Below are 26596 nucleotides of genomic sequence, written 5' to 3' on the forward strand. Positions count from 1 at the left end.
TCACATTCACAATACATAATATAGCAATTGCTATCAGAGGACACAGGTAAGGTTTTATTTGCAAAATGTTTTGTTTAAACTTAGTACTAGACCAGAAATAAGAAGCACCACTGATACTTACACTGTCCAAAAACATTTATTCTGCATATCGAGTAACAAAATACAGAAGCCACAAATAAAGTGACAAATACTTTAGGCTGAGCTGATACATGAAAATGCGAATCACATTCACACATATTTAACTGATTTTACGATCACTTATTTTTCTGCTCTGTCTTCTATTACGAAAACTTTTCTCAGAAAATATATTTCAATGTTCACAGAGCCTGCAGTCAGTGCATCCTAAAGAGGAAAACATAAACAGGAAAAAAATTGATCTGAGGTCAAACTATTGCACATAGAGGTCAAACAAAATGTACGTCCTTACATTACCTTTTACATTACGGAGATAATACTAACAGATACAACTCAGTGAAGCTATATACAATGAGGAGTATATTTAGCAAATGCTTTAAAATAAACATGTGATTGTGATCACCATGATGTCATGCTAAAGACGGTTAAGTAAAACTAACAACATTAAACAAATAAATAGGCCAAAATGGACAGTAGCTACAGTGGGATTTGCAGTTTAAAGAATTTTTTTTTTTCATCTCTCTCCACGTGGACAGTAAAAATAAAGTCTGGGTTTGGCAGAATACATTAACTGGACATAATAAACACAGCTATAAGATCATGTCGAGAACACAAATGACCATCAAGAGCAAATTGCTTGGCTACCTGTATGAAATATGGCAGGAACATCTTATCACCTGTATAGCAGTTTCACAGTATTACAGCAATATTCATATTGCTTCATTTGTACTGCACATTTACAGAACGTTCTGAAAACCCATAGTCCTCAATGTATAAGACTTGATGACACCAGTTGCATTCTATATAAAATGCAGTGCTCTTCAGAATACAGATATAAGGGCAGATTGAATAAAAAGAGCTACATAATTCCTTATAGGATTGTACAGCGAAAGAAAAAGAAACATGATTCAGCAGTACAAAAACACCAAATAATATTATATTGATATGATGATAGTATTGATAATAACATTATGATTTGTACATTAATGAAGTACAGCAGCAGTTTTAATTGCTAGTTAGCCAATATTATGACGCAAAATATTGATATGAATTGTAATTCAGCAGCTGTGCTCTTCTGCATCAAACAGACAATTGGAGAAGGTCTATATGAAAGTCTACATCAAAGTCTAACCTTTGTATATTTCATAAATATACATAAAGCATAATATACATTTTGTTTGTGTTTGATGGCATTATCTTCTATAATGGCTTTAAGATTAATCTCATTAGGTTGTATTTATAAAAAATAAAAAGGTTCAAGACTTGCAATGTGGGACAAACAAAAGTCTAGAACATATCATGGTTTTCCACTTGCAAGTTTCAGGTATGTAACAAAAAAAGCTGAAAAAAACCCCACAAACAGAACTTAACACATAAACTTAAAACTAAGAACCAAACAAATAAACTGTAATGGCAGCAAAGGTTTGGAGGAGGAATTAATTTTGAATTGGTTTGAATTAACAATGGCAAGTTTTGGAAATTAAATCAGTGTGTATTATTAGAGAAGTAACAAACAATATTTCTTTGATAAATCTATTTAAGAAAATACAGACAGACTACTATGGGTCTGGGATTTACATTTTAAATTCTTCGTAGATTACAGCATTTTGCACAAATGAAAATGTAAAATGGCGATCAAGCTTCTAAGCACAATTGAACTTTGCTCCACCAATAGATGGTCAATATGGTGCTGCTCTATTTGTGATATATTTATCTTAATGTATCCAGCATTATATTCCTCCCTAGTCTCCCCACTAACGCTGCTGGGATGTCAACATCTCTCCATTGCACCGTGTTGGAGCTGATGCCTCCTGCCCCTGGGCCTCGGGGTGATCTTGGCCGACCAGGGTGCTGTGGGGAGGCACTGGTGTGGCAGCCAGGGGAACAGGGGTGGTGCTGGGGGTAACAGGTCCTCCTGAGGCTCCCAGTGCGGGACTAGAGGCTCCAGAGTCACTCTGATCTGGAGCCCTGAGTCTCTTCATCATGGTGGTTACACGAACAGCTTTCTGTATAACAATAATAATAATGATGTTTTAATATATGTTTTAAATAATAATAATAATAATTAATAAATTAAAATGTCTTTTTAATATGTAAACCCATATAATTTTGAATGGTAGTGTATCTCAACGCAACGAGACACAACTCATCTTACCTTCCATTTAGCTTTAGCAAAGTTTTTCTCGATCTGAGCACAAACGCCATCTTTGATGTTCTTGTCTGAGGCAGCATTTCCAGATATCCTAAACCACAAACACACACAAAAATGCACAGCAGTTATTTTTTTTAACAATACTGCAAAGATTAATTATAAAAGGGTAACACTTTAAAATAAGGTTCATTAGTTAACATTAGTTAACATTAACTAAGAATGAACAATACGTCTATCTTAGTTAATATTCATTTCAACATTTAATAATACATTATTAAAATCAAAGGTTGTATTTGTTAACATTAGTTAATGCACTGTGAACTAACATGAACAAACAATGAACAGCTGAATTTGTATTAACTAACATTAACAAAGATTAATAAATACTGTAACAAATGTATTGCTCATTGTTAGTTAATACATTAACTAATGTTAACGAATGAAGCTTATTGTAAAGTGTTACCTATAAAGGCCACTGGAAAAGGCTCCTTACCACTCATGGTTGATGGCTTCCTGTGCAGTCAGTCTTTGGTCCTGGTCCACATCCATTAAACATGCAACTAGGCTTTTTGCTGCAATTCAGATGGCTAAGTTGAATTTATGTTTTGATCACAACCCTATTAATTCCAAACATACTCTACAGTGATTTGACTATTGTACCTGAATCTGAGATGTCATCCCAATAGGGCGAATCAAACTCGTATTCTCCAGACAGAATTTTCCGGAACAAGTTCTTATCGTGATTATCATATTCATCATCATCTGTCTCATCATAAAAAGGTGGGTTTCCTGACAGTCTGTTGAAAATGATAATATGACCAGAGTGTTAAAATTTCCTAGGGCAAGAAGATAATTAGGACTGTAGCATTACATGAACAATTGATTGTTTGGGAGAGATTAGGGAGAGAATTAGATACAGGAAATGCAGTGCACTTACAGAGTGGCAATGGATCATCTAACACGCAATGTGACTACAGGAAATGGAATGTACATGCTGACGAACTCATGAATGACTCCAAGGACGTGTCAGGCAAGTGACTCCAAAACAGATATCTATGGGGTCTACTAATAAATAAAGATCTCATTCAAGAGCACAATGAAATGAACATGTTTGGCTGTCTTACACAATGAATCAAATGTATAGATGATGACGCATGGACTCACAGGATGTACATGATCACGCCGATGGCCCAGCAGTCCACTGGTCTGCCATATCTCTGTCTGCCAACCACCTCTGGAGCTATAAATGACGAAAAGGTGAACTTTATTTAAAATATAGTTTAAAGCGCATCTTTTGGACATGCACTGTTTGTGCTCATGTTGGTTTCATACATTTTTGCAAAACATTTACGATGTAATGGCTAAAAAAAGTGGTGTAACCATCCAGTAAAAGTATTTAAAAGTCCCATATTGTACACCTTTCTGGAGTTTTATTTTAGGTTTTAGGTGTCTGTAAACAAACTCATTAACCGTAAGTCATTAATAGGGTGCAGTTACACCTGAAAATTCTGACACTTTTCCTTACCAAGGTACTCTGGTGTGCCACATGGCTCTTTGAGGAGACCATTTTCCAGTTTGGCCAGGTGAAAGTCACTGATTACAATCTTGGAGTTCTTCAGACGGTTGTAGTAGACCAGATTTTCCAGCTGACGAGGTGAGATATAGTAATAAAAGCAATAAATTGTATTAAACCTCAAGAACTTCACATTGCAAAACCTTTTATAGGAATTATTAGGGTTGTATTAAAAAAAAAACAAGAGATGAAAGTCACATCAATGATAATAGAATTTTCCTTTTTGTGTAAATGAACTCTTTACGGTGTCTAGTCTGAGATTGTATTCTGGTGCAATACTATGTGGTGACCATTAGATGGAAGTGAAGCCCCAAGTCACCTTTAGGTTTCTGTGAACGATGTGGAGAGAGTGTAGGTAAGCCACAGCCTCAAGCACTTGCCGAATCACATTGCTGGTGTCACGTTCTGAGTAGTAGCCCTGGTCTAAGATCCAGTCAAACACCTCTCTTCCTGTGGCCCTGAAGTAAAGCCAAACCAAATATCCAAATGTTATAGTCAAATTTGTGTTTGCAATGTATAGGATGATTACACAAAGATGTTAACTCTTTGGTTTATAGATAAAAATGATCAAGTTACAAAAAAAGCAAATGCATCTTTACTTAAAGAAACAGTTCACCTAAAAGAAAAATTGTCAGGGGATATATATATAGTGTGTGTGTGTGTTCCACAGAAGAGAGAAAGTGACATGGGTTTGGAACAACATGAGGCTGAGTAAATAATAAAAGAATTTTCATTTTTGTTTAAGTATTTCTTTAAAATCTAATCACAATGGAAGCAAATAGTATTCATTCACATTCTTGTATGTTCTTTTCCCCTCTCACACACAAAAATCTCAAAGCACTTACAGCTCCAGAAAGAGGAAGTACTCTTTTCTCGTCTCAAAGACATCTACCAGCTGGAGGATGTTATGATGCTTCACCCTGCAGGGAGAGACAGAGAGAAACTGTGACACTGTGAAAGGAAGCAGGCTAGGAACTGAAAAGAAATCCTGACTATCTGCAAAAATAAAATCATTTGCATGGTAAAGAGTCGACTGCATTCTGCTATTCTTTTTAAACAAATTTAAGCACTGAGCACCATCTGCAAGCACCTTTCTTCACTAAAATGTGTAACATCTAAATAACCTGCGCGGAAAACGTACATTTTCAAGATGAGGATCTCGTTTTTGGCTGCTTTCCGTACTTTTCTCCCATCTTTCTTCAGGAACTTTTTACAGGTGTACATTTTCAGTGTGTTCTTGTCCTTCGCCCTGAAGATTTCACAAAACTCCTCCCTGGTGACAATAAACAGTGCTACTGAGTCAACATTGAAAATCTGGGATTTAATCTAATTTAAACCTGGAAATAATTTTGGGAAATAATTTGTAATGAAGAGTGCTTGTATTTAGAAAATGCAAAAAAGTAGCATTTTCTCAAGCATACATTTTGCACAGAAAGATTACTATAAACAGGAATAAAGCAAGAGGTAGATAGATTTGTACTCACGATTTCACTACCTGTCCCAGGTCATACTTATCGGTGACCTCTGAAGGACTGTTGTAGTCCTTCTTCTCTCCCAGAGTCAAACAGCCAAATGGCATGGCTGCTCCTGCCCTGGAAAGCAAACACAAAATCATGTTTTTTCAAAAGAATCGGATGCACTACTGGCATGAATGATCACAAACCATGCGGTTTATTGAGGCAATGTGGGTTATTACTTTTCTAAGCAATTTCAATTGAGCTTATTATTTTAGTTTGGTGCATAATAAATTTACAGCACACTGAAGGAGGGATGCATATCTAGGGGCCAGAATGAGATTTGTGCCAGTAATAAAACACCCATAACACTCTAGCATCATAGTGACGAGTTTTGAATGGGCAAACAACACTAATATTTCCTTCTGAAAATGTTTTGAAATATATTTACTATAAGATGATATTGCAATTATATAACAGCACTGAATAAGCAGCACTATGCTTTGGTGCTTTTTAAATCATACCATGATAATATAATATAATACAATACAGTTCAAACATGCTGTGTTTGAACTGTATTCATACTGTGGTCAGTAATATTTTTTTCTTTTTTTGAAAGAAATCAATACTTTCATTCAGCAAGGACGCAATAAAAATTGTGACAGTAAAGACTTTTACATTGTTGCTAAAATGTTCCATTTCAAATAAATATTGTTCTTTTGAACTTCCTATTCATCAAAGAATCCTGAAAAAAAAGTCACAGTTCTCAAACATATTAAGCTGCACTTGTGAAGGATCAAAGGAATAAATTACATTTTAAAATATACTTTAAATTGTAATAATATTTCACAATATTACTGTTTTACTGTATTTTTGATCAAATAAATGCAGCCTTGGTGAGCATGAGAGACTTCTGAACGACCACAAACTTTTGAACAGTGTTATACACATAACAATACAAGCAAAAACCTGAAAAGAGCCACTGTTGCAGCAATAATAATGTAGAGGTACATATCAACACTGCTGCATCAGTCTAATCCTCCTTTATCTTACATGTTCAACATTGCCAAGAAAATTATCATCCTCTCAATGCACAATAACGTTGATGATTAGAGAATTTTTTGTCTTCTATCCACCCTTGGAGTGCGCATTTTAATTGTGCATGTTTTGAAATGTGTTGATGATGGTGTGAATTTAATAAATTATGAAGAGAAGTTTTTGCTGTGAAGCCTTGCGATGCCGCTCCACATTCATTCATTGACAATTAAAATGCACACAGTTGTTTCTTTTTTTCCTTCCATTGAGCTGCAAGTGAGCTCCTCGACCCTTTGCATTTCTCTCCGTCTGAGCCAGAACTCAAAGAGGAATAAATTCTCATTTATCTGAGAGCGAGAGAAAAGTCAGTGAGAAAGAGGGGGAGAGAGAGATTTGGCAGACAGCACACTCATAACCAGTAGTGAGTAATGCCTACAATTTATTCCAAAATTGACAAAAAATGACAATTTCCACTTGTGGCAGGAAGTAGCTCTGAAAAATTCTGATTCTTTGAACAGTATTCATACTTATTTATGACAGATCTGAGAGCAAGCAATAGGAAAAGACCGTTAAAAATGACAGATAAAAATGACTTTAATTGAACAGTCTTAATTTAGTTGCATTTGGATACTAAATGATGAGCGATATTGGGTCCCATCAAAATAAAACATATAAATTGAAAGAACTAAAAATTTAAATTATGTCATCATTTACTAACCCTGAAACTTGAAGGAGGGTATTTTTGCTGTCAAACACAAAAGAAGACTTTTTTGTACATTTTTCAAAATGTCTTCTTCTGTGTTTAACATGGAAAAAAAGGAAGTAATTTGGTACAATGTGAGGGTAAATGATCATTTTGGGGTAAACAATGCCTTGAATTCACTGCTGCAACAATTAGCTTTTAATAAAACCTGGCAGTTTCACCTGGCAGTGAAACTTTTGAGCAAGTTATATTTTGAAGAAAAATAGCAAAGATATTTTTTCTTTCTTTTTCTGAAAAAGATGGTTGTTCTTTCTGTTGCAATTGATCTTAGAATAAAAAATATATAATTTGGCCATGACAAACATGGCTTCATTTTTTTTGTGTATCACTAGAAAGCATGATAGCTTAGCATTTTCTCTTTGTGCTAGTACTTGCTTTAATGTGCACTTTTTTAAAGGTTTCCTGGGGCTTTATTCCTTCGGTAATAAACACAACAGCGTTTTACATTAAAATGAACTAGTGAACTGGTGAAACGACCAAAGAAGCTAAAATCTAAATGCATCACACGCAGAGCCCAAAAGTCCCCAACCAGTGTTAAATTCCCCTTATGCAGCACATCATGTGATACTCCGTTAGTTTAATCTTCTCTGAAAAGCCTGAATAGACTCTCAAAACTCTATGACTCTTCTAAAAATGTCACCTAACTGTTTTGAGAGCTGGGAGGACAGCTATTATCTAATGCAGTATAACATACTGAAAGAAACGACAAAAAGGCCTCACACAAACAAGCAATTACACATCAGGCTGACAGTACAATTGCACCGCTGCTCGGGTCTGACCCAACAATTTGCCAAACACCATGACAGTCCTCAATCACACTGAAGCTCCACCGGATAATGTGACAGGATTTTGTCTCTAAAGCCTTCAGGCTTTTAACATTAACAAAGAACCAAGACAAAAACCAGCACAATAGTTCATATGCACTGCCCGCCTCTGAACTCTGCTGGGCTTGAACTTACTCTGAAACTGTGTTTTATGTTACAGTACAAAAACATCCTATTTTCTCTCCTCCACTCTCCCAGAATAGTCCAGAAAAGGCAGGAGAGCAGACTGAAGCGCCATTACCACCCAGCAACTGAGTATCAACCAAAAAAAGAAAAGAAAAAAAGCCATTCCTGATATCCAAAGTAAAGGGGGCATTACATAAATTACAGGCTGAGAGAGAGGCTGTTTGCTTTGCCCGTCAGAGGAGCACTAAGGTCTCTAATTAATCTCCCCTTGGCCCCAATGATTGCAGGAGACACTAGTTTTGCAAGGCCAATATATGCATGGTAATGAGGGGAGAGAGGTGCTTTAAAGACAGTTCAGAAGAGATGTTTAAAAACCTAACTGGGACTGATGTATTTAGTAATGTTAACATTTTGCATAAGCACTTAAAGTGTGAGTAACAAATATTTACATTTAAATTAATCATTTAGCAGACGCTTTTGTCCAAAGCGACCTACAAATGAAGAGAGCAATAGAAGCAGTCAAATCAACAATAGGGCAACAATATGCAAATGTCATGACCAGTCTCAGCTAGACCAGCGCAGCACACGTAGCAAGTATTTTTTTTAATATAATAGATATAGAATAGTAAGTGTTAGTATTATTAAGTTAAATGTTGGCGAAAGAGATACATCTTTAGTAGATTCTTGAAGATGGCTAAACACTCAGCAGCTCGGGTTGAGATAGGCAGGTCATTCCACCAGCTTGGAACGGTCAAGGTAACGGTCCGTGGAAGTGATTTTGTGCCTCTTTGGGATGGTACCACAAGGCGCCGTTCACTTGCAGAACGCAGGTTTTTGAATGAGTTAAGATATAAGGGTGCAGAGCCAGTGGTTGTTCTGTAGGCTAACATCAGTGCCTTGAATTTGATGTGAGCGGCAATTGGCAACCACTGCGATTTTATGAGAGGTGTGATGTGCGTTCTTTTCGGCTCATTAAAGACCAATCTGCAGCATTCTGGATCAGTTGCAGAGGTTTGATAGTTGATGCTGGAAGACCTGCCAAGAGAGCATTACAATAGTCCAGTCTGGATATAACAAGAGCTTGGACAAGGAGTTGTGTAGCATACATTAGCATCCTAATGTTGTATAAGGGGAATCTGCAGGACTGGGCAGGATTGACTGAGTTGTCAATCACAACTCCAAGGTTCCTGGATGGAGTTATGGTTGACGAACCCAGCTGAATGAGGAAGTTGTGATGAAGTGCTGGGTTGGTCAAGACCACAAACAATTCTGTAGAGTTGTGTGTAATCAGCATAGCAGTGACAGGAAAAATGAGAACCATGTTTCTGAATGACAGATCCTAGTGATGACATGTAGATGGAGAAGAAAAGTGGTCTAAGCACCGAGCCTTGAGACACCCCAATAGTTAGACGTTGCGACGTAGACACCTCACCCCTCCATAACACCCTGAAGGACCTACCTAAGAGGTAAGACTTGAACCATTGGAGTGCTGTTCCTGAGATGCCTTTCATCTTGAGGGTTGATAGGAGGATCTGGTGGTTAACTGTGTCAAAAGCAGCAGACAAATCCAGTAAGATGAGTACTGAGGATTTGGAAGCTGCTTTTGCCAGTCTCAGAGCCTCAATAACCGAGAGCAGAGTAGTCTCAGTTGAGTATCCGCTTTTGAAACCAGACTGGTAGTTGTCCAGGAGGTTGTTCTGTGCAAGAAAGGTAGAGACTTGGTTGAACACGAGTCGTTCAAGTGTTTTAGCAACGAATGGAAGAAGGGATACCGGTCTGTCATTTTCTAGAAGTGCTAGATTTAGAGTGGGTTTCTTAAGCAGTGGGGTTATCCAAGTCAGCTTCTCAAATATGATGCATCATACATTTAATCCTTAAAAGCATGAATGTTTCGCCAATCATTATTACATATTCAGGTCTTTAGCAACCCAGATTTATATCTAACATTGTGGATGGATTTCTAACTGCCGCAAAAACTCTCCTGATACTTAAATAACAATTGGAACTTGGAAGGGTTCAATTCAAGCAGATGCCTTTTGCAATCATCACTGTCATTGTCACAGTTCATTTCCCCAGTACTTTCAGCATCTGGCTCATATTCGCGATCTCAACCATATTCTCAAAACTATCATTTTCAACGTCTTCAAAATAAAAATTTTGATTGCTGACAGCTTCTTCACCAGATCCACCATCAAGTAACAGTAATATTTGATTGTGTACAGTACTTGCTTTTACATTCAAGTTTTGCCAATGATACTTGTGTATTCTTTTGTTTTATGTCTGCAATAATTATGAGTGAAACATCATTGTGTATCATACATTGCCACCTTGAGGCATAAAGGTGAATTGCACTCATTAAGTCATCTGAGTTCAATTGTTGTTGTGTAGAAAAAAATTCCCATTCACATTCCTTGGGTCGCTAGCAAAAAATTTGCTTAAAATGAGAAAACAGACATTCTTTAAAAAAAAAAATCTTGTTATATTGTTTATGATGAATATTGGGTTGGATTGGGCTGGGATTGGATTGGGTTGTGAATGACGACCAGGATCGATAAAGACCCGAGGAATCTCTCAATCATTATTGAATTGCATTGCAAGTTTTGCCCCCACTATAAAAACTACAGAGCTTTGATCATACAACTAAGCATATAACATCTTACTAAGATATATTAGTGGGAGATATAGAGTGACATCTGATATTTACATGAATATTTACAGGTTGTCTGTTATGCTCTAACAATCTCATTGATTTACATTACAAGTTATCAGAATTTCTGAATTTTTTTGACCATATAAATATCAGCAACTGCACCAAACTGCATATTTTTGCTCACTTTGGGCTTCTGAATAAAAACTGAGGTGTTTTTTCCCTCCAGTATGAGCTCCATATTCTCACTATATCATACAGAGCCAAAAAAGCCTCATGTATATGATACTTAACAAAAATACATATGCAAACTTTTCTTTATTCTATATTTTGACTCAAAAGTGCTTTACAGGGATAATTATTACCTTTATCTAAACTGTCTTAGGCTAAACAAAAAGAGAAACAAACTGTTAAAGTGTATTTAAAAATAATTGTAAATACACTGAGAAAAAAAAAATTGGGGGTCATCTGTGCCTCTTGTATTTTTGCATTAGGAAATAATAGACACTGACACAATATAACCCTTTAACTTTGTTTCTGATAAATTATGCAATCAAGCTTCAGTATTTGTGTGTGTGCATGTGTCTCTTCGACGGGAAAGCTGTCTGTGCTCTGTAAAGCTGAACATTCAGTTTGAAGCCTTGAGCATTGTTTGTCTCTCTCTCTGCAGAGCTGCCAGCCGTGTCTACATTTGCTGTCACTCAGCCTTTTTTATGAGACATGCTGCAAAGCTACAAACTGCCTATTGAGCTTAACATCATATAAGATTTTGGAATTGTTTCAGGACCAGCATTGTTCAAACAAATAATTATGTTTGGATTAATTTGTGTGCTGGGAGATTACCTGGACTGTTCAACTGTACTGTTTTACCAGTAAGCAGAAATATAAAAAACAGATGAGATCTGCCCTAGACAGCAAAGAGATTAAATGGAAAGCAAATGGAGACTTTTGTCTTCTGTGTCTCATATATTTCTCTTGAAAAAAAAGAACGTCTCACATGCATCTACTCTAGAGATTCAAAAGAGATCTCAGCAAAGTTTTAACTGAGCTCAGATTTGCCAAGACATCAAAAGTAAGAGATTTCGCTAACACTTTACAATAAGGTTTCATTTGTTAACTACATTAGTTAATATGAAAAAATTCTAAAGCATCACCGTGAGTCTTAAGGCCCATATACTAACGGCAAAGTTCTTTTTTGTTCTTCGTTTTGGGATAAAATATACTGCGATATACTGTAATCAAACTTCTGACGCCGCTCACACTGATGAGAGAGACGTTTAGATGAAAATGTAAATATGGGCTGCATGCTTTCCTCTCAAGAAACAAACAACAAAATTGAGAAAACAGCAAGCATTTTTTTAAATAAAGCATAAGAAAAAACATCTGGTTATAGCAATGTGGATATGTTTGCACGAGCTCTGCAATTCGGCACTCTAATAAAGTCACTTCACGTTTATGTAGCACTTTATACAATAGATTGCTTAAAATCAAGCAGCTTTACCGTATTAAACATACAAAACAGTGTCAGTGTCTCATTTCATCAGAAGTACAACTTCATTTTCTATTATAAAGCAGCCCTCCAGTGTGTTCATGTTTTCACTTACAGGTCAAGTCTGACTTCAACGGACTCGTGAGGAGAAATTAACTGGAAAAGCTTTCCACGGGAAAGAAGGCAGAGCCTCCACGCACAACTACCTATTACGTAATCACCACAGACCACCACAATGGTAGTATAAAGGTGTTTATCAGCCTGGAAAGTTTTGGAAAGTTCAATTTGGCAAGCTGTTTCGAACTCCCAAAACGAACTCCAAACAAAGTTCGTTTTGGCCTGATTTTGTTCGAAATGACGTCACATCAGTTCATTCTACGATTTCGCTTGAAGTATATCGGGGCCTTTAAGCTATTAAAGTGCAACATTTTAGAAATTAAAATTTCTTCGGAGCAGTTTAAATAAAAAATAGTTAACATGCACAAAATGACAAGGAACAGCAAAATACATTTAAAAACATGCAGATTTACATACTTTTTGTATAGAGAAACCCGTAAATGTCTTACAATAACCCAGTTACAATTTGTCCAGTAATTCCATTACGTGTGTGTGTCTATGTTCAATTTCATTTCAGCATTTAATACTCTATATTGGCCATCAAGCCTCCATCAGCCATAACAAGAGTGTTTTATTCTCCTCTTAGCTAAAAAACATGCTCTCTAGCAGCAATCAAACAAATGAAGAGACATAACATCAATTAGCTGTGAGTCAACAAATGGAGAGGGACATTATTTATCAAAACACATTCATATGGATGAGTTTATTCTTAGAAATGGGTACTTAGTAATCTAATTGATGGTGCATCATGTTGTTTTGTCTCTCATTTGGCACAATCATAGCATTAAGCTGTGTGTTATAAATGTACTCTGGCCATGAAAGCTGAGGCTTGATTAAAAACAAGGGAACTGTCCCAAATCATATGACAAAGAGTGACTGTGCGTAATCATGGACATTATAAACACAATAATTGACTTTTCTTAGTGGAAGCTTAAAAATATTATACAGTTAAATCATAAAAAAATTTACTCAAGTCAATATTGGTAAGTAATAAGCTGGGATAATGTACAGTCAGCCTTACATGCATGACACATTTCTATCCCCACTTGCCATATAACGCACAAAACTGTCGGGAGACTAAAAATGTATTAAAGCCTGAGACATCCAGACACCTCAAGAAAGATTAAACTGCAATCTAAATGCTGCTTCTGAGTCTAAAAGAAAATTAAAGATTACACTTCAATGACCTACAAAACTATTTCCTAAACATAAATCTGTCTAGGATGTTTTACAGTTTTAAATAGCTTTAGAAATGTTTTATAAAAAAAAGAAGAAAAAAAAGTCAGACATGGGCCTTCTAATGCTATTCTTGTGCTTTCTAAAGTCAAATTGTTAAACTGACCCTCCCACAGAGCTATGAACAAATGATGGACATTAGAAGAAGACCTGAGGCTTACAATCTTTACGGTAATAATCTTTATTAAAGACCTCACTAATTTACATAAAGCAGGAGGAATGAAATTTGCATAAACCCTATATGACCTATTTCAACACAGAAAAAACACTTATAAATAACATCTAGTGTTATTTACCACATTATAGTGTTATTCACCACATTATCTAGTATTATTACCACATTATACTATTTACAACAATATTCCTCACAATTATATTGTGAAATAAAATATAGCCATATTCATGATGTGCAGTAAAAACAAATGTGAGCTATTCATAATGACTCAAATGAAGAATACACCTTGCATTTGCATCTGCATATTATACATATACGTACAGTATATTAGGGCTGGACGATTTTTTTGTTGTTTTGCCACGATTTTATTCTTTTTAAATCGAGAAATTGTGGTTTTGAATAAAAATGTTAACAAGCATTACAATTACACATGTTGACAATTCAGAAATGTTAAAAGTTAAGACAAGAAAATGATCCGACCACATGATGGCGCGCCTGATTAACCGCTCTTGTGTGACGCTCTATGAATGTAGAAGACATCACTAATCTTAAACCTGTTCACTGAGAAATGTGTAATTGCAGTGGGCAGTGGGATGGGAAAAGTTATTAGACATGAGTTGAACTTTTTTTTTTAACTTGAGTGCCACGTTTTTAGAGTGCCGTTTCATGGGTGAGACGCTGAAAAAGATGCAAGACACGAGATTTGAGACACTGTTTAAGATAAGTTTGTACAATATTTGCCTTCATATTTCATGCATATTTTGTGCAGAGATACTTAACAAATAACAATTCATTTGTTTTAAATTTACACCATGTTGATCACTTCGTGCACTTGGAATTTAACTTTTTTTAACCAGTAAATAAAGAGAATGTTACATATTGTAACATTAAAAACATCAAAATCGAAACTGGAATTTTTTGCCATATCGCCCAGCACTAACATATATATCATCAATATAATTTTTTATAAAATCTCCTCCTGTGTTCCACAATAGATAAAAAGTATCATGAGACCTGAAGGTGGGTAAATTATGCTTAAAGTCCCCCTGTGGTGAAAATCAAGCTTTTAATGTTGTTTATATGTCTACAGTATGTGGTGTTTTTAATATGCTTTAAGACAAACCATATGCAAATTCATGTCAACACCATTGCTGGGTATTTTCTCCTTAAAACTGCAGTGAACCAAAGACAGTCTCAAAATCGCAGTTTGAAATCACTGGTGTTTCTGATGTCACAAACTATACCTTGTAACCAATCACGTCAACGTGTGATCGTCAACGAGATCTCTGAGCTGGTGTGAGTGAGTGGAGGCGGGGCTAATTTGCATATTCATAGAACAGCGTACTAAATGAGGCAAGGGTGTAGAGTTACATTCAAGCTATTTTAAAGCATGAAGAAATTTTTTTCAAGGAAACATTTTTAAATATGTAATTTTGGTGATTAAATATGAGTTTTAAGGGATTCAATTATTGACTACAGGGGGACTTAAAAGCAAATGATCTGAGGAAGGTGCGACTTTGAACTGACCAAATTTAGAAGTGTAAATCCATGTTTTCTGCCAAGTACACTGTTAATATAACCTACACTAACAAGCAAAAAAAAAAAATCTTAGAAGATACATTTAAAATCATTCTTCTCAGAACTGAATTCCTCCTATTTGGTCAAAAACACATCATATCTTACACATGACTCTTAAATAACGCACCACACCAGATTTCTGGTGATTCTATAGATGGACACCACAGGCCTAGCGGACAGCAGGATCCTTAGGCCTCTTCAAAGGGTGAATCTTATCAAGCTGTGGTGAAACAGTAGGTGCCAGATGGCTTAGTACAGCACCGAGACACACACGCACAAAAAAAAAAACTCTCCCTCTGATGTTACAACAAGGAGAATTCTGACACAAATGAAGGAACTCACTACACATTAACTACACATTTTTTCCATATTAAAACGTACAAGTGTACTTTTTGTAGTGTAAACGGTCATATGGAGTGTGAGTCAAAACATTCCTGAGACTTAACAGGCAACATCAAAGAGCACAATACAACCTTCAAAGAGGGCAGCGCATCTTATCTTACCTGTCTAATGCCTCCACAATGCCACAAGCTGCTGCAGTCAGAACCTTCCCTTCCCAAAAACACCCGCGAGGTCTCTCTGAGCAATGGCTAATTGGAGGGATTCTGTGCGTATTAAGAACCCTGGATTTGCTTCACACCCAGTCGGCTAATCTGTCCATTCTGTTCCTTATGTTGTTTGTTGCCTTGGTTACAGTCATACATAAATGCAGTGGTACAGTACAGTGCGGCTGCTTTAGAGTAAAGCCAGCAGCAGTTGGGCTGGTGGATTCAAGAGGGGAGCTGGTCATTTGCGCAGCACTGCACAACACAACACAATTCTACATTTAAGGACTCACGAAAATCTCTCCCTAAGGTATGCTTGGAATATGACCAAAAAGTTTAGATGTGTGTCCTTGACCAGTGTGGGAGATGACTTAAATCCCACTGTACTATTCTGCCGTGCAAATGTAATCGGTCCAACTCGACCTGCTTTTGAGCATGCACAGCTCTTACTGGCCTATGTCCGTTACGCAAAGGCAAAATGAAGTTACTAAATGTTTTGTCACAACTGAGTTATGACCAAAATCAAGACTCTTTGATTATGATCTGTCCTGTGACAGATGGGTTTGGATCAACTGTGCTCAGATTCAGAGGAAACAGAATGTGACTGATTGTGACTGATTGTGACGTTTTTCTTAGTTTCACTGTTGGAGTTGTTTCTTCAGAGTCATGTTTAAAGGCATGTAAATGTAAAGTCGATATCCCCCCAATAACAGACCGGTGTGCAATAAATTCAGAAACGTCATGCAAGTTTAACGCAGCAATGGTATAACAATGGTGCTGTGAACACCAACGCATTTTTTTCAAAATCCATAGTTTAGTTGATGTTAATAAGTGCTCATTGTCAGTTGTAAACACAATGGCTTTTTTCTTCCATGAGGAGGTTTGGCGTCACAACGGCTTTGTTTCCAGGCAGACCTTTAAAGAACGCGACACACATGTCTCCCGGAAATTCTGGAGAATTCAACCAATCAGATTACGACTTTGAAACTCCCAAACTGTTTCCCATTTTGTGTGCCATATACATCAGATGTTCAGCCAACAATCCGAGGGTGTGACGTCTGAGGCTGAGACTAAAGATAATGAAACTATTAGTTGAAGAAATTAAATGAAGCAATGAGCAATGCAACACTTCCTCTAAATAAATCTGTAAGTGTCAGGGCAAATACTAACTAATAGTAACCAACTATATAAATAAATAAAATGAAATGGTTATTCATCAGGAATCGAATGGATCATGAAAAATGATCTATATTACTGGCAGCTGGAGTGGAGAAGTTGGAAAATAAAAGGGTTTTGTTTTGTGACGTCAGTAGGAAGACAATGCTATTCGATTATTTTTTAACCAATAACTTCCAGAAAATATTTTTCACAGACTGCAGAAAAATGTGTTATGCCACTGCACTGAACAAAGAGTGCTGCTCAGTTAACTTCATTTCCTGCCTGTTCTGGGCATGCTTCCACCGAAAAACATTGAGGGTGGATCACTTAACAACAAGCACCCGCCTCATGATAACACCGTTTCCCAGGCAACAAAAAAGGAGGGAAAAGCAATAGCTTCTGGATTCCAACAGACTATAAAAGCAAAGATGTTGCTCTATTTTATTCTATGGCTGCTTTTCAAGTATTAGCTTGCAGTGAGAGAACCAAAGCACTTCTCAAGAGAAGTCTCAAATTCTGAAGCTTTACCTTGGAAGTCTTGCATCAGACTGCTCTCTTGTGGAGTTGGAAATAGTTTTGGGAATCAGTGATGGGTGTGTTAGCAGCAAACAATATTTCCTGAATGCTCGTAATTTAATAAAACATATCCCTCCGAGCTTTCCACATTACACCAACTGGGCTTCCATATTCTCACTGCTCACCCAAACCATTGTTTTCAAACAACTGTAACAGCTAAACCTACAGCTAACCTAAAAAAGAGACAGTTAAATATAAATATCAGACCCAGTTTACAAAGACAAAAACCCTTAATCTACTCAAAAGAATGAAGATCAACACTCAATTTAAAAAAATGAAAGATATTGTGATCAATGAAACCCTACTGAACATTCAATTAAATTGGACTCGAGCTAATGTTAAAACTAAAATAAATAGGCTAGACTTTCCAAGAGAACCATTATCTACTGTTACTGGAAATATTACGCAGCTGTGGTGCTTTAATATCCCATGAACTTGTGTGAAACTAATGACTCCAACAAATCCATTAACCATGTCCATAAGTCCAGATCCATTAGACCTGCATGCACTAATGCATCCCCAGATGGTAATGGAAATGTTGACTATGTGAAATGAGGGGGTGGGTGAAATATTAATTAACATCTCCATTTTAAAGTCCCATTTGAGTTTGGACAGACAGTCAAATCACAGTCACTCTCTGAAGCTAGCAGAGTAATACTTAACCAGAAAAGTGAAAGTTATTGTATTTTATATGTATTTTTCACATAAAATAACATGTAAATGTAAAATTGACAGACACAGTTGATTGCATCTCATATTCATGGTAAATAAAGTTATCACTTTTGAAATCAGTGTCTTTTCTGTCAGGAGACAGGACAGATTGAGATACTCTTGGGGGCATTAATCTAGGTCATGAGGGCATGTGTCATGTGTGATGCTGAGTTTTATGGGCCCCAATAAAACTCAGAAACTGTAGATTCAGTCCTATTATTTTTCTATTGTAATTCTTTACTCCAATCTCTCTTCTCTCATTCACACACAGACACATTGATACTCATCCTCTTATTTTATATCCGTAGAAGCTGCTCCAGGGAATTTGGTGTCAACTGGAGGTTTCTATTTAGACAGAAATAAAACAGATGAGATCTCGCGATCTCAAATTTCTCGGCTATGGCAATAGTGACACTGTTTTAAGCACTGATTTTCTAGATATAGTCATGTGTTGAGCATGTGATTAAAACTAAATCAGGTTATAACAGTTCTGCTGCTTAAAGGCCCACTGAAGTGCCTTGAAACGCGCAGCTTTGTATGATGCGTTGATGTAATTTCCACTGAAACAGGAAGCTAAGGCGGGACATATTGAATGGCTCCTCCGCCTTTTCAAGTTTACCTCACAGACTGCAGTAGTATACTTGACAGAACCATGGAAACGAATCTGAGCGCTAATACATTGGATTCAATAGTAACGTTAGAGGTGTGAATAAATTCTAGCCATTTCATTCTTAAAACGGAACCGAACACACATCTCCAACCCATATTGCTCCGTGACGTGACAACAGTAGTGATGTCCGGTTCGTTAACCGGTTCTTTTTTTGTGAACCGGTCGAACTAGTTCGCCAAATCGAACTGAATCGTTCAAAAAAAGAGTCATGATCCAGTTTTCTAAAGTTACTTGTTTTCAGACGTGCCTGACAATCACTCCGACTCGAAATAAACAACATCCCAGAGTATATGTAACTCCAGTAACTCCAACAGTTAACTGATGGAACTGATGAGCACGACACTGAGCATGCATTTACTGCCGAACGTACAGTCAGGTACAGCCACGGTCACTTTAACCAGTTGGTATTTATAGCATAGGGGGCGGGACGCTTCAGATTCTAGAGATGATTTGATTGGACAGAAGATGTGATGAGAAGCTGAAGTCCGCGGTGACATCATAAAAATCCGTGATCCATTTTAGCGGAAGTGAGAGACTGTAAGTTTTGAATGCTTATATCTCCTAAATGTGAATTTTGTCATTGTTTTGGAACACACCAGCTTATTTATAACATTGAGGCTAACATATTCATCCTAAGACCCAAAAAACTTAAATTTTGATTTCAGGAGACCTTTAAAGACACAGGTTTAGACACATCTGACCATCATTCACAATTAAAAATGTATTTCTATTGCATTTTCTACATATTTATTACTTTCAATGCAAGCATGCTGTAGCCTGCAGATAATATTATTATTTTATATGTTGTAAAATAGCAGATTGACTGATGCATTCTGGAAAGGTATTTGGCACTATTCATATATTTTAAATACAACCTATGCTTTTACAAAAAGCCTTATGAAAAAACACTAATGTCTAAAAATGAAATAAATTAGATTAGATTTAGATTTCAAGAATTACTTGCGAAAAGTTTTAGTCAATTAAATATTTTAGAGCTTAGGGTTATTAGAATAAAATTGTAATCACTATTTAAATTTTAATAATTCTTAATTTTGTTCATTTCAATGACTTTTCCATGCCTGGAAATCAAAATTTAAAATACACTGATACTTCCAAGTATTCCATGATTATTGGAACCTTGTAAAAAAAAAATCAAAGGTGCTGTATGTAATGTTTTTCGACCACTAAAGCATAAAAATACCATAATATGTTTGCAGATACTTAGGAAACATTCTAAGTTCACATAGCCTACTTCTTTCTAAGAAACACAATGCTACAGTGTGTAATGTGTGTTCTGTTCCGTGTCGGAATGTTTGTTTTTGTTTTGGTCTGTGTGATCCCGCCCACTGCCAATTTACTCCATAGTATTTCGACATCCCAGGATGCCAGTTGGAGGAAAAAACAGATTATTGTAGCCATGGAAGCCAGCAAATGAAGTGGGTCTGAGATTGCTGTACCTGACTAAAAAGCCTCACCATCCATCTAAAAAGCTCTATGACCAGAGGCATATTAAATTGTGGATAAATCAACTCATTAACTTACAGTGTAATGCTCAGCGTCTTCCATTGTCAACTGCGCTCATTCCTGTTGCGTGTCCTCAAACTGGCAACCTGCCTAAGCATCAAGTCTGAGGCGGAGGGGACGGAGGAAACCGCTCTCTCCAATATTTCTAATTTTGACAGCAGGACCCATTTCAACCACTAAATGTCATTATTACATAATGCACCTGTAAACAATTGCTGCATTCAAAAACACCACTAAAACACCACTAAAAAAGTATGTTCTATATAGTATTAATGTGTGTAGTATGAATGTAATCTGGACATATTACATTCGGCATGTGGTCATTATCACCTGACCTACCAGCGTCAGTTGTGTCGCTTCACTGCCATTCACAGGCCTCTCCCATGGCCTCATGGGATAGTAAAGTATACAACATATGCACACTTCAGAATCTCGCCGGAAGTAGAAGGTCATCTGGGTACTTTCGACTACTCTTTTATACTGTGAATTCGGACATACTTCTTTTGTCACATACTGTTTTTCGCCCTATACTATATAGTAGGGAAGTATGCAATTTCAGATGCAGCCAATGGTTTTCTGTTTTCCACAAAATTACAAACAACGTTCAAACGTTTGGGGTTTGTAAGATTAAAAAACAATAATATAATATTGTGAAAAATTATTACAATTTAAAATAACTGTTTTCTAATTGTATATATTTTATATTCAATTTATGTTTCATTGTTTTATATATCAATGTATAATGTAATGTATTATTGTAATGGAAAAGCTGAATTTTCAGCAGCAATTTCTCCAGTCTTCACTGTCGCATGATTCAACAGAAATCATTAATATGCTGATTTGGTGCTCAAGAAACATTCTTATTATTAACAATTTTGAAAACATTTTTTTAGGATGAAAAAAGTTCAAAAGAATGACAGGTATTTGAAATTGAAATATTTAAGTAACATTTTAAATGTCGTTTCAGTCACAATTTTACACACACTTGATGAATAAAAATATTTATTTATTTATATATATACCCCAATATTTTGAATGGTAGTTTATGAAACGTTATGTAAAAAAAAAAGTCATAAATAGCCAAAACTCTGAGCACTAATATTTCTGCAACAGGCACTTGAATGGTGGAAAAGAGCACATTGAAAATACCTAATCACTGGATTATATTTAGTTTAGTTATATTTTTTTGGCAACCTCCGTCTGAGACACTGATCAACAGGTTGTTGAGAAAAGATAGAAAGTTCTGGCTAAAAACTATAACTACTGTGGCCAGTGGTCCGCCTTTATAAAAGTGTTTTGTTTTGATTCAGTTTTAGGAAAACTGTAGTGGGGAGGGGGAGGGTGTGCTCTTGTTCATCACCTTTGGTGCAGTGCGGGTGTTGGCTGGGGGTGGAGGTGGGCCAGGTGTTATGTTATATAAAGGGATGACGGGCCCTGCTAAGAGCTCTGGAGAACAGGATGGTGTTTTGATCAGAGGTGGTGGGTGTTTTAGCCCGTGGGTTGCATTCACACACACATACTGTACATACACAAACACGGTGTCCGGGCTGCTTTGTGCTCGTCTTCTATGGTAGCCACAGAGAGCAAGGTCAGTTATGCTATTCTATCTATTGATGCCATAACATCATCAAATCTAGCAGATGGACTCCTTTGAGCAGATGGATACAGATAAAATTGTCAAAAAGAATAAGAGGTGGACACACAATAGAAACTTAACGAATTTTACAACAAAAACGAGATTCATACTATTTATCTCCTCTTTCATGAGTAAAAAAACCCAGAATGCAACAACTAAACAACTAGTGCAACAATCATTGACTGTTACATAAGAAATAATTGCCTCTCAAGCAATACTGTGACCACTAAATTACAGGCTGAGAGTGTTTAAAAGAAATATCCTAGGTTAAATACAAGTTAAGCTCCATTACCACAGAAAAAAAAAAATCTGATAAACATAAAACGTTGACAATTATGGACTCACAATTGAAGTCTATGGGGAGAAGTGCACAACAGTCCATTGTTGCAAACACACACACACACACACACACACACACACATATATATATATATACAGTGGGGAGAACAAGTATTTGATACACTGCCGATTTTGCAGGTTTTCCCACTTACAAAGTATAGAAATCTGTAATTTTTTATCATAGGTACTCTTCAACTGTGAGTGACGGAATCTAAAACAAAAATCCAGAAAATCTAAATGATTTTCAAATCTTGTATGATTTTTAAGTAATTAATTTGCATTTTATTGCATGACATAGGTATTTGATACATCAGAAAAGCAGACCTTAATTTTTGGTACAGAAACCTTTGTTTGCAGTTACAGAGATCACACGTTTCCTGTAGTTCTTGACCAGGTTTGCACACACTGCAGCAGGGATCCTTCAGGTTTCGGGGCTGTCGCTGAGAAACACGGATTTTCAGCTCCCTCCAAAGATTTTCTATTGGGATCAGGTCTGGAGACTGGCTAGGCCACTCCAGGACCTTGAGATGCTTCTTACGGAGCCACTCCTTAGTTGCCCTGGCTGTGTGTTTCGGGTCGTTGTCATGCTGGAAGACCCAGCCACGACCCATCTTCAATGCTCTTACTGAGGGAAGGAGGTTGTTGGCCAAGATCTCACGATGCATGGCCCCATCCATCCTCCCCTCAATACGGTGCAGTCGTCCTGTCCCCTTTGCAGAAAAGCATCCCAAAGAATGATGTTTCCACCGCTTCACAGTTGGGATGGTGTTCTTGGGGTTGTACTCATCCTTCTTCCTCCAAACACGGCGAGTGGAGTTTAGACCAAAAAGCTCTATTTTTGTCTCATCAGACCACATGACCTTCTCCCATTCCTCCTCTGGATCATCCAGATGGTCATTGGCAAACTTCAGACGGGCCTGGACATGCACTGGCTTGAGCAGGGGGACCTTGCATGCTTTGCAGGATTTTAATCCATGACGGCGTAATGTGTTACTAATGGTTTTCTTTGAGACTGTGGTCCCAGCTCTCTTCAGGTCATTGACCAGGTCCTGCCATGTAGTTCTGGGCTGATCCCTCACCTTCCTCATGATCATTGATGCCCCACGAGGTGAGATCTTGCATGGTGCCCCAGACTGAGGGAGATTGACCGTCATCTTGAACTTCTTCCATTTTCTAATAATTGCGGCAACAGTTGTTGCCTTCTCACCAAACTGCTTGCCTATTGTCCTGTAGCCCATCCCAGCCTTGTGCAGGTCTACAATTTTATCCCTGATGTCCTTACACAGCTCTCTGGTCTTCGCCTTTGTGGAGAGGTTGGAGTCTGTTTGATTGAGTGTGTGGACAGGTATCTTTTATACAGGTAACGAGTTCAAACAGGTGCAGTTAATACAGGTAATGAGTGGAGAACAGGAGGGCTTCTTAAAGAAAAACTAACAGGTCTGTGAGAGCCAGAATTCTTACTGGTTGGTAGGTGATAAAATGCAAATTAATTATTTAAAAATCATACAATGTGATTTTCTGGATTTTTTTAGATTCCGTCTCTCACAGTTGAAGTGTACCTATGATAAAAATTACAGACCTCTACATGCTTTGTAAGTGGGAAAACCTGCAAAATCGGCAGTGTATCAAATACTTGTTCTCCCCACTGTGTGTATATATATATATATATATATATATATATATATATATATATATATATATAAATTAGAAATGAACAACAAAGATAAAATCATGGCCACCAAAATATAAAGGATTATATAATTTAACGTTCTTGATGGTAGGGAAATCAAATTAAATGCCTGCTTATTGTAATCATGTTGGTGGATTTTAAATGACAGAACTAGTATCATTTGAATAAGCAAGTTATCTTATAATTTAACATATAACATCTACAAAAGCTATGCATCTGCAGATTTAAAAAGATCATGCCTGACCAGATGGGGAGGGTTTGAAACACTTTCCATTGTTTGTCTGGACGATGGACACACAAGCATTTTTTTTTTTACTCCAAGACAACACAAGATAAGACAAAGTAGCTTATTGGTTATTCACCACACACACACACACTGTCTGTCATTAAAGTTACTAGGTTATTTATATGGTTTGCATTATAAAATGTCTCCTATTTGTTCACATTTATGAATTAAATAAATGGGTAACACTTTAAAATAAGGTTCATCAGTTAACATTAGTTGACTACAATTGTTAACATGAACTAAGAATGAACAATACTTCTTCAGCATTTATTAATCTTAGTTCATATAAATTTCCACATTTACCAATACGTTAATAAAATCAATATTTGCTAACATTTGTTAATGCACTGTGAACTAACATGCACAAAAAAATGAACAGCTGTATTTTTATTAACTAATATTAAAAAAGATTAATAAATAGTGTATCAAATGTATTGCACATTTTTAGTTCATGTTAGTTAATACATTAACTAATGTTATCTAATGAACCTTATTGTAAAGTGTTACCAATGTCATAATGATCTTATAATGAAGTAAATTTGACCACCACAATAAAGTAAAAAGTCATGCAGAGTAGTCTGCTAGGTTGTAACAGCAGTACTCTCTGTTCTTTACACTAATTTACACAATTTAAGTATATACATTTATTAACCACTTTAATCAGAGCATAAATATGGGTCTTACGTTTGAGATATATAGAACAAAAACACAGATGTTGTTACAGACGCTGAAACAAAACCCTCAAAATGTCATTATGTGCAGCATTGGGCATCGTGTCATGGACTGCAAAAAAAAATAAAAAAGCAAAATTTCAAATCTATTAACCGCAAGAGTGTAAGAAGCATCCATACAAAATGTATATTACCTGTAAGTATTTACTTGGTTTAACAAATTACATATCACAATGTTGGCCAATACCACACAGAATTCTAAACATTCCAAAATTGCACTTTTGTCATCTAGTAAAAAGGTTCAAACTAGGCTACTGCACTGGTGGTGGGATCAATTTCTAATTAACATTCATTAAAGAAATCAACTGAGGATGAACTGATGAATTACAGAACTTTTTCTGTCAAGAAATAACGAACTAAAGAAAGAAACAGCTGTTTCCACTTGCGCACAACATACGCAGTGATGATTTAGGTTTGATGTAAGCATACTTTTGTGTGCGCGGAACCTCTTAAAGTTGTGTAAAGAGTTTGTGCAGTCCACTAGTTTTAGTTACAGGTGGTGTCACAGGTGAATTTGCTTCAGAAAAGAAAAATAGCGACCCGGTTTTTTAAACGTAACTGACACAATCTTCTACGAAAGCGTTGGGTAAAATCAGTAAGGGGAAACAAATATACGCATTCAGCGAGAACCATATAGGTTGAATTGATGTAACCACGAAGACTTACCGGATAATTTGAGCGATTCAGAGAAATAGGTGTATGAAGGGTGGCGTTCTTGATCGCTTCCCCCAGAGAGTCTCCTGATGTTTGAGTTCCCGGTAATTAATTTTTTGGCCAATATTCCGCGTGCCACGCTCTATTCGCGCGCTCTGCTGCCAACCCAGAAACCTGCACTTAGAGCGCGCGCTCGATTGCTCTCTCTCTCTCTCTCTCTCTCTCTCTCTCTCTCTCTCTCTCTCTCTCTCTCTCTCTCTCTCTCAGGTAGAGGTGCAGTATAGGGTTTAGTGCTGCAGCTGAAACTGCTCTTTGCTGGTTTAACACAACTATATCTGAGGATACAATCTTTTCGTATCAAAACGTAAAGTTTTAACGTTCATTAACATACAGGTATTGGTTTGTTATGAGAACACAAAACGGTAAAATGGTCGAAAACAGTTGCAGGTTAAAGGATAAGAGTAAAAGGCTCCCATTAATTGGGTAATTCCTGTTATGGAGTACATTTTCATGTCTCTGTAATGTATGTCTTAATATATTGGATGAAATATTACACTTTCAAAGATATATATTTTTTTTTTTGTCATAATATCTCATTTTGGCCCGGTTTCACAGACAGGGCTTAGATTAAGCCAGGATTAGGCCTTAGTTCAATTAGGACATTTATATAGCTTCTATAATGCCTTAGAAAAACACATTACTGGTGTGCATCTTGAGACAAAACAATGGGACTGAAATCTTTTAAGATATGTCAGTGCACGTTGCTTTCAGT

At 36.6% G+C, this 26596-nt stretch overlaps 1 protein-coding gene across 2 annotated transcripts; it reads right to left on the minus strand.

Annotated features, from left to right (window-relative positions):
- Positions 1 to 117: 117 nt before the first annotated feature.
- camkva (CaM kinase-like vesicle-associated a) lies at positions 118 to 26000 on the minus strand. 2 transcript variants are annotated; one of them, XM_084129463.1, is made up of 11 exons: positions 25837 to 26000; positions 5345 to 5452; positions 5002 to 5133; positions 4706 to 4780; positions 4180 to 4318; positions 3813 to 3933; positions 3452 to 3527; positions 2948 to 3084; positions 2781 to 2859; positions 2291 to 2378; positions 118 to 2141 (listed from the first exon to the last, which is right to left on the minus strand). In XM_084129463.1, the coding sequence occupies exons 2-11, from the start codon at positions 5437 to 5439 to the stop codon at positions 1890 to 1892; spliced, it is 1194 nt and encodes a 397-aa protein (XP_083985589.1). In that variant the 5' UTR covers positions 5440 to 5452; positions 25837 to 26000; the 3' UTR covers positions 118 to 1889. The 2 variants fall into 2 exon arrangements, with proteins under 2 accessions (XP_083985589.1, XP_083985590.1); XM_084129464.1 differs by lacking the exon at positions 25837 to 26000 and adding an exon at positions 15808 to 15932.
- Between the last annotated feature and the right edge of the window lie 596 nt (positions 26001 to 26596).

The sequence above is a fragment of the Abramis brama genome (assembly GCF_963993115.1).
Source record: "Abramis brama genome assembly, chromosome: 11".
Taxonomy (NCBI): Eukaryota; Metazoa; Chordata; class Actinopteri; order Cypriniformes; family Leuciscidae; genus Abramis; species Abramis brama.